This window comes from Ceratotherium simum, chromosome 1 (genome assembly GCF_057802395.1).
Source record: "Ceratotherium simum simum isolate JZ-2026a chromosome 1, ASM5780239v1, whole genome shotgun sequence".
Taxonomy (NCBI): domain Eukaryota; kingdom Metazoa; phylum Chordata; class Mammalia; order Perissodactyla; family Rhinocerotidae; genus Ceratotherium; species Ceratotherium simum.
In genome coordinates this window covers 17,687,060-17,696,912 of record NC_141900.1, presented here as the reverse complement: position 1 = coordinate 17,696,912, position 9,853 = coordinate 17,687,060, and the positions used below count along the sequence as shown (strand labels likewise).

Sequence of the window (9,853 nt, the reverse complement as noted above, 5' to 3'; positions counted from 1 at the left end):
TCCATTTTGGAAATAGTAAATAATATAAAATAATAAAATCAAGCCACTATGTTTACTCTTTGATTTTTCTCAAACTTGACTTAAGAAATAAAAAATAAAATATAAATAAATACAGTTGTATTATTTATATATTATATAACAGAGTATTTATATATTATATACATTTATATATTTATAAAATATAAATAAAAAAAGAAATAAAATGTAAGACAGGGAAATACAATTGAAGAAGTCTGTATACCAAGTAGAAACCACAAACATTTTCACTACACCATCATGAATATTTACCTTTTCATTCAACATTTGGATATCTGGTATCTTAATCTGCTTTAATTTTTCCAGTGACAAGTTTTCTTTTGAGGCTAGTGTATCTAAGACGGTAAGTCATTCATTCCTGGTTTTTTCTGAGTTACTTATGATGGAAGTAGTTTCATTAATTTCCTTTTCAGCAGATGATGATCTCTGATAATACTTCTTGATGTTCTCTGATGAATCTACATCAACACAAATTGAGGTAAGATAAATTTTGTGAAGACAGATGAAATTATACATTGGCTATTAAGATAATCATTCCACAATTTGACTACTGTCTTGGTCTCAATGATCAATATAAAAATTCAACATCCTCTTCCTTGAATTTGCACTTACCAGGGGAGGATTAGATGTTGTGTAATAGATACATATATATAATAGATACAGAGCACTGAGATTGAAGTCTGCAGACATGGGTTTGAGTGCTGGGTTCCCCCTTTACTGTCTGGGTATGTCCTTGAGCAAATCAATTAATCTCTTAGATTGTGTTTCCTTATCTGTAAATTGGCGATAATAATTTGTGAGGATTAAGTGAGATAATATATAAATACTCTGAAAAGTGTTCCACAAGTATAAGGTATTAATTATGACTACCTATATGAACCCTAATATGATACACCAACTTTAAGTTTACCTGATTATATAGAGCAGGAGTTGACAAACTTGTCCTGTAAAGGGTCAGAGGATAAATGTTTTAGGCCTGCCGGCCACGGTACTTCTATCACAGATACTCAAATCTGCCATTGTTGAGTGAAAGCAACCACAGACAATATGTAAATAACTCGGCGAGGTTGTCTTCCAATGACACTATTTACAGAAACAGGCTGTAGGTAGGATTTGCTGGTGGGCTATAGTTTGCTGACCTCTGATGTTGAGGCTGATGACAACAGCTCACATTTGTTGAGTGCTTTCTGTATGCCTGTACTTCTTACCAATTTTCTTCCTTAATATTCACAAAACACTGAGGTGTGCATGAGTGTGATCACCCTCATTTTACAAGTGAGGAAACGAGGCTCTGATGAGGTGAGTTATTTGCCTGAGGTCTCACTGATAGTAAGAGATGAGGCCGGGATGTGAGGCCGGGTAGTTTGACTCTAGAGCCTGTGTTCTTAAGCGTTTCTCTATATTTTCCATATTTTTATTAAAATACAAATTCATGACAGTAGTATGGTATGTTTTAATGTAAACGATAGTATATTAGGGCTTTAAATGATAACTCCATATTTTAGGGACCAGAGACCCAGGGTCCCGATCCAGGCCTGAGACAGCTACGCCTTATCTTTTAAACCTTCTGGTTCTTACACCAACATACTCTTAATATCATGACTTTCATTTATCACAAAACAACAACAAAAAACCATGTTCCTATTGCTTAGAATGATTTTCAGCCTTTATTTTTCTGGCAAATCTATCACATTGATTTGCAGATGTTGAATTGTCCTTGCAACCCTGAGATTGATCCCACTTGATCACGGTGTATGATCCTTTTAATGTGTTGTTGCATTTGATTTGTTAATATTTTGTTGAGGATTTTTGCATCTGTGTTCATCAGCGATATTGGCCTGTAGTTTTCTTTTTTGTGTTGTACTTGTCTGGTTTTGGTATCAGAGTAATGTCTGCCTCATAAAACGAGTTAGAAAGCATCCCCTCCTCTTCAATTTTTTGGAAGAGTTTGAGAAGGATACGTATATTGTATATTAAATCTTCTTTGAATGTTTAGTAGAATTCACCAGGGAAGCTATCTGGTCCTGGACTTTTGTTTTTGGGGAGGTTTTTGATTACTGTTTCAATCTCCTTTCTAGTGATCAGTCTATTCAGATTCTCTATTTCTTCTTGATTCAGTTTTGGAAGGTTGTATAATTCTAAGAATTTATCCATTTCTTCTAGGTTATCCAATTTGTTGGTGTACAGCTTTTCACAGTATTCTCTTATAATACTTTGTATTTCTGTGGTGTCTCCTCCTTTCATTTCTGATTTTATTTATTTGAGCCTTCTCTCTTTTTATCTTAGTGAGTCTAGCTAAAGGTTTGTCAATTTTGTTTATCTTTTCAAAGAACCAGCTCCTAGTTTCATTAATCTTTTCTATTGTCTTTTTAGTGTCTATTTTATTTATTTCTACTCATTTTTATTATTTCCTTCCTTCTACTGATTTTGGGCTTCATTTGTTCTTCTTTTTCTAGTTCGTTTAGGTGTAATGTTAGATTATTTTAGATTTTTCTTGTTTCTTGAAGTTGGCCTGTATTGCTATAAACTTCTTAGTAGCACTTTTGCTGTATCCCATAGATTTGGGTATGTTGTATTTTCAGTTTCATTTGTCTCCAGGTATTTTTTGATTTCCTCCTTGATTTCTTCATTGACCCAGTAGTTGTTCAGTTTGTTTAATCTCCATATATTTGTGATTTTTCCAGTTTTCTTCTTGTAGTTGATTTCTAGTTTCATACCATTGTGGTTAGAAAAGATGCTTGATATATTTTCATTCTTTTTAAATTTAATGAGACTTGTTTTGTAGTCTAATCTGTGATCTGTCCTGGAGAATGTTCCTTGTGCATTCAAAAAGAATGTGTATTCCTCAGTTTGGGGATGGAATGTCCTGTATATATCTATTAAGTCCATCTAGTCTAATGTGTCATGTAAGACCAATATCGATCTTCTGTCTGGATGATCTATCCACTGATGTAAGTGGGGTGTTAAAGTTCCCTACTATTATTGTGTTACTGTCAATTTCTCCTTTTATGTCTGTTAATATTTAATATTTGCTTTACATATTTAGGTGCTCCCATGTTGGGCATAAAAATATTTACAAGTGTTATATTCTCTTGTTGGATTGTTCCCTTTATCATTATGTAGTGCCTTTCTTTTTCTCCCGTTATAGTTTTTGTTTTAAAGTCTACTTTGTCTGATATAAGTATTGCTACACCAGCTTTCTTTTCATTTCCATTTGCATGGAATATTTTTTCCATCCCTTCATCTTCAGTCTGTGTGTCTGTAGATCTGAAGTGAGTCTCCTGTATGCAGCATATATAGGGGTCTTGTTTTTTTGTCCATGCAGCCATTTTATATCTTTTGTTTGGAGCATTTAGTCCATTTACATTTAGAGTAATTATTGATAGGTATATACTTATTGTCATTTTGTTACTTTTTTTTTCTGGATAATCTTCTCCGTCCCTTTCTTCTTCTCTTGCTCTCTTGCCTTGTGATTTGATGACTTTCTTTAGTGTTATGTTTAGGTTCCTTGCTCTTTATTTTTTGTGTATTTATTATAGGTTTTTGTTTTGTGGTTACCATGAGGTTCATATATAATAACTTACGTAAACAGCAATCCTTATTAAGTTGATAGTCTCTTAAGTTTGACCTCATACTAAAAACCCTATACTTTTACTCCCGTCCCCATTTTTTGTTTTTGATATCAGATTTAACCCCCTTTTGTGTCTGTGTGTATACCTTATCATAAAACAGATATTTTTAGTACTTTTGTCTTTTGACCTTCATATTAGCTTTATAGGTGGTTGATCTGCTACCTGTGCTGTATATTTGCCTTTACCAGTGATTTTTTTTTCTTTGATAATTTTCTTATTCCTATTTGTGTTCTTTTCTTTTCCACTTAAGTAAGTCCCTTTAACATTTCTTGTAAGGCTGGTTTAGTAGTGATAAACTCCTATAGTTTTTGCTTGTCTGGAAAACTCTTTCTCCTTCCATTCTGAATGATAATCTTGCTGGGTAGAGTATTCTTGGCTGTAGGTTTTTTCCTTTCAGCACTTTGAGTATATCGTACCACTCCCTTCTAGCCTGTAAGGTTTCTGCTGAGAAGTCAGCTGATAGCCTTATGGCATTTCCTTTATATGTAACTTGTTGTGTTTCTATTGCAGTTTTTAGATTCTCTCTTTTTCTTTAATTCTTGACATTTTAATTATAATATGTCTTGGTGTGGGCCTCTTTGGGTTCATCTTGTTTGGTGCTATCTGTGCTTTCTGTACCTGGATGTCTGTTTCCTCCCTCAGGTTATTTTTCAGCTATTATTTCTTCAAACAGTTTCTCTGCCCCTTTGTCTCTCTCTTCTTCTTCTGGGACACCTATAACACGGATGTTAGAATGCGTGGTGTTGTCCCAGAGGTCCCTTAGACTGTCCTCATTCTTTTTAATTCTCTTTTCTGTTCAGCTTGGGTGATTTCCTCTACTCTTTTGTCCAGCTCGCTGATCCATTCTTCTGTGTCATCTACTCTGCTGTTGATTCCCTCTAGTGAATTTTTCATTTCCATTATTATAACCTTCAGTTCTGTTTGGTTCTTTTTTATATTTTCCAATTCTTTGTTGAAGTTCTCACTGTGTTCATCTAATCTTGTCCCAAGATCAGTGAGCCTCCTTATGACTATTAGTTTGTACTCTTTATCAGGTAGATTGTTTATCTCTGTTTCATTTAGTTCTTTTTCTGGGGATTTGTCATGTTCCCTTATTTGGAACACATTCCTTTGCCTCCTCACTTTGCCTACTTCTTTGTGCTTATTTCTATGTATTAGGTAGATCGGCTATGTCTCCTGACCTTGGAAATGCGGTCTTATGTGGGATGTGTCTTATGGGGCCCAGCAGTGTGCTCCCCTCTCCTCCCCCATGACAAATGCTCCAGGGGTGTCCCCTGCATGTGCCCTTCTGTTGTAGTGGAGCTGCTATTGTTGTGGGCATGTGGGTAGGCTAGGCTGGTCCCCAGGCCAGCTGGTTGCAAGTTCAAGCCATGTGCAGCTGCTATAGGTGCATTATTGAGTGCAGTAAGCCCGCAGCATGGCTGGCTGTGAGGCCTGGTAGCGCACAATTACTGCAGGTTCACTGGTGAGTGAGTCACACCCCCTTACATGGCTGGTTTTGGAGTCCAGCAGTGCACCACTGCTGTGAGCTCACTGGTGGACAGGGCAGGCCCCTGGTGTGGTTGGTTTCTAGGCTTGGTTGGACGGCTGTTGCTAGCTTGCTCTTGGGTGGGGCAGGCTCTGGTGCAGGCAGGCTGTGTGGCCCAGGGGCGTGCAACTGCCTCAGCTGTGCTGGTTGGTGGGGCAGGCCTCCACCACATCACTGTGCAACCGTTTTAGGTGCGTTGGTGGTTGGGGTAGATCCCCTGTGTGGCTGGCTGCTGGTCCCAGTAGCGCAAATCGGCTGTGAGCTCGCTGGTAGGCGGGGCAGGTCCCTGGAGCAGGCCGCTGCCTGGTTGCACTCAATTGCCTCGGGTGCCTCTGGCAGGCCCCTCCACTAACAGGCTAGAGGGAGGAGTCCAAATGGCGCCTGCCAGCATGTGTGGCAGCATGGCTGAACTAGATCACAAAAATGGCTGCCACCAATGTCTCAATCCCTGGGGGGTCCCAAGCCATCTCCTACTTCTCTGGGATGAGCTCAGAGCTTAGTAAGTGAGTCTCTTTTAACAATGGACTATGCACTTTTCTATTTGGCGTTTTTGTGTTGGTTTCCAAGTTGAGTGAGTCTGTGCGTGGGCCCTTTAAGAGTAGGTTTTCCTTTCCCTGAAGTTCTATGGTTTTCCTGGTTGTAACCAGGAAACACATTTGGTTTTCAAAGCCAGGTGTTTTGGGGTCTCACTTCTCTTGTGCTGGATCTAAGGGCTGAGGTACCTAATACTGAGCTTGGACTCCCCTACTCCTCTGGGAAAAGCTCTGTCCCTTTGAGGTCACTCCTGACAATGAAGTGCCTCAGCTAGGGTGTGGTTTTTTTCCCCTCAGTGGGGCTTTATCTCTGCCTCTTCCACCCTTCTCTGTGTTGCCCCTTGTTGTGGAGGTTCTTTTCATTCAGTTTCTAGATCTTTCTCAGAGGAAATTGTTCCACAGGTAGTTGTAGGTTTGTTGTGTCCATGGAAGAAGGCAAGCTCAGGATCCTCCAATGCCACCCTCTTCCAAACCTCGACTCCCCATCATCTTTAAGAACTGCGCAACACAAATTAAAGGCTTCTAGGACATGACTCCAACCCCCTACAAAGTTCTCACGAGAAATGTTTCTTTAAGTCCTTTTCACCTCATCTTCCTTTGCATTTATGGTTGCTGGAAATGGAGTGGCTTATACTCAGGAAGGCATAGAAATATATCTCACATTTCCTTATGGCCATATTAGAATTTCCAAGTTGCTGATTACACAAGACCTTGCATGGGTTGGCATTAGAAGATTACTTTGAGTTTTAGTATTTGTTTAGTATCAGACATTGTTAGCTTTATTCATTATTTTGAGCAAATGTTATCCAAACTCTGCAATGTTTAAAAAGTTGAAATATTCATGTACAAATAATACCTTTAACTGGTGTGTTTTCATGTTCTAAAGTGCTCAGGCGCTATGGCAGTAAGCACAGGGTGACTCACTAATGGCATGCACTATGGATTTCATCAATCTTTGTCCAGAAACAGACCACTGAAGTGCATTTTCTCTCTTACCCACAATGCTTGCATTACGGGCACGGGAGCACAAATCAATTTCTCCCTGAAGATCTTGAAGTAAGAGGTCTGCTTCGTTCTTCATTCTTACTGTTTTTTCTTTCAGATCTTGAAATTCATACACTGTTTTCAGCTGCTCACTTAGCTGCAGGATTTGTTTCCTATAGGGGAAAATGAGAGTAAATGTAGTGAAGCTTGTAATACAGATTGGTGGGAAAAAAACACATGTAAAAAATCACTCTCATTATTAGGTGTCCTCATAATTAGAATGGATTTTCCCCCCCAATTTTTCATTTGACAGTTCATAATTCTGTTTATAGCTCATCTCGTTTTTGTTAATTCAGCTTCCTGGAATATTTCAAGATTCACCTCAAATATGATCAGCATAAAAGGTCTAGTAGAATAAATGTTTTTCAATCTTTCAATTTCAACTGTTTATACTCTGTCTCCCTTTGCTTTGAGTTTTCAAAAACTGGTATTCAGATGTGGTTCATTTAAATCAGCCTAAGGGAGCCAATATACATTCGATTTCAACACAGAACATCTCACCCAGCCCAGGGTAAAATCAGTTCTTCATTTAGAATAAATCTGCTTCCAGTAAGGTTCCTTTTAGTGCTACTTCTGTACTAAGAGTCTTAACTTTTTTTTTTTTTTTTTTTGGTGAGGAAGATTAGCCCTGAGCTAACATCTGTTGCTAATCCTCCTCTTTTTTTGCTGAGAAAGATTGGCCCTGGGCTAACATCCGTGCCCGTCCTTCTTTACTTTATATGGGACACCTGCCACAGCATGGCTTGATGAGTGGTGCGTTGGTCCAGGCCTGGGATCCCAATCTGAGAACCCCGGGCCGCCGAAGAGGAGCGCGCGAACTTGCCAAAGCGGATGCACGAACTTGACCGCTACGCCACTGGGCCGGCCTCCTAAGGGTCTTAACTTTTAAATCACACAAGTGACAAGGAGGTTTCTTGTTGGTGAGTGTACCGCTGGGTGTGTTCATTCTCCATCATCTTCTTCTCTGATGGTGCACACCTTTGTCCCGCTTCATTTTGCTGGGTTTGGCACACACAGTTGGTTCAAGTGAATGATTAGTAAATCCCCTATGATGGGGAAATTGGGTGCAAATCTTGAAGAGTATGATTGAGGAAAATTACAATACAAATTTATGGGAGCAATTTATCTTGGCCCAAGTGCAAAGCTTTAACTAATGCTTACTAGAATTTTCTGCTCTAGCTTTCCCTTCTAATCTACACACTTTTCCTTTAGGCTCCAACTGTCAGGACTATGATTCTTTAGGCTATTAATAATAATAATAATAGTAATTACTATTATTATAATTGGTACTCTTTAAGCACTTACAATGTGCCAGACATGGTGCTAAGTGGCTTGTCTTGAGTAATCCTCACAAGAATCTTACGAAATAGAGACTTTGTCTCCCTTCTTTATGAAGAAACTGAAGCTTGGAGAAGTTAAATAACTTGCCTAGGGCCACACAGCAGTAAGTGGATTTGAACCACGGTGGTTTGACTTCTGAATCTATGCTCATGACGGCCTGGGTTCCTTGTCCTTCCCCTCGCCTTTGACTTGTAATTCACCAGCAAACATTAATTATATAACTAAACCAGGCCTGGGCAGCCTCTGCCCTCCTTGTCCCTCAGTGAGGCAATGGGTGAGCCACAAAGAGGTGGGAAGATGGAGAAGGAAACACATGCCTTTCTCTCAGGAGGTCAGGGAAGGCTTCCTTCAGCGAGGAGGTGGTGTTTGGGTGGCTGTTAAAGAGGACTAGGAGTTCAGCAGGTGGACCAGGGGGGAGGCATTTGGCTCTGGCTGAAGAGGCCCAGTCATCACTCCTTTCCTCACCGCTTCAGGCGTGGCCCGCGACTCCTGCTCTCTTGCTCTCTTCTCTCTGTCTCTGCCTGGGCTCCTGCCATCTCTTTGTCTAGAACGTTCACTGTGGATCGGCTCATTCTGCTTTCTCAGCTCCACTTTGTCTGCCATTTTCTAGAACCACAAACCAGTGGGGGGGCCGAAGCTCATCCTCAGACATGTTTCTTTGGCTTATACAGTGCTGTTTAAAAGCACTGTGGGGGGGCCGGCCCTGTGGCTCAGCAGTTAAGTGCGCGCGCTCCGCTACTGGCGGCCAGGGTTTGGACAAGCGCGCACTGATGCACCGCTTGTCCAGCCATGCTGAGGCGGCATCCCACATACAGCAACTAGAAGGATGTGCAACTATGACATACAACTATCTACTGGGGCTTTGGGGAGAAAAAGGGAAAAAAAGGAGGAGGATTGGCAATAGATGTTAGCTCAGGGCCGGTCTTCCTCAGCAAAAAGAGGAGGATTAGCTTGGATGTTAGCTCAGGGCTGATCTTCCTCACACACAAAAAAGAAAAGCACTGTGGGATTAGCTGCCTATATTTTAAAGTGAGGATATTTCCATAAAAATCTTTCTGAAAAGTGGGGAGATTTGGGAACATGGGGCCCAAATCCTGCAGGGCAACAATCTTTTCAAGGGTATAGCTGTACCTGTTCTCACTGGACCGCTTGGCTTGGCCACGTGGCCTCCCTGGGCACCGTAGCTGCCTTCGCGGTGCAGCTGACCCGTCCTCTGAACTGTCCAGGTGGGTTGTATCTTCTTCTTTGTGTGACTTTTAAGCAATTACCATACACTTCTAGGATTTTTGCCTATTGATAATGAATGGCCTTATATTTACACTTGTGTTTTGTGTGACATAAAACTCTGCAGCTTCCACTATTCCTTAATCCAGTACTTTTTATGAGGAGGGATGTTAATATCTGTAAAGGGCCAGAGAGTAAATATTTTAGGCCTTGAGGGGCATAGGGTCTCTGCCACAACAACTCAACTCTGCCACTGTAGAGGGAAAGCAGCCACAGAAGATGTGTAAATAAATGGGCATGGTTGTGTTCCAATGAAACTTTATTTACAAAAACAGGTGATGTGTTTGATTTCACCCGTGGGCTGTGGTTTGCTGAGTCCTGGCCCAGAACAACCAACATAATCTCTGGAAATATTTGATGAATGCAAAAAAGGATTCAGTAATATATAATAAAAATTATATAGCATTTTGAACGAATTATCATACTTGTTATAAGACTTCACATTAATGTATGGG

General features: G+C 40.2%; 1 protein-coding gene across 1 annotated transcript in view; it reads right to left on the bottom strand.

Moving 5' to 3' along the window:
* Nucleotides 1-9,853, bottom strand: part of LAMB4 (laminin subunit beta 4) — a 111,279-nt gene that overhangs the window by 18,944 nt on the left and 82,482 nt on the right. Inside the window, 2 exon segments of the mRNA XM_087437110.1 lie at nucleotides 289-494; nucleotides 6,726-6,886. Of these exon segments, the coding sequence (XP_087293236.1) occupies nucleotides 289-494; nucleotides 6,726-6,886 (367 nt within the window).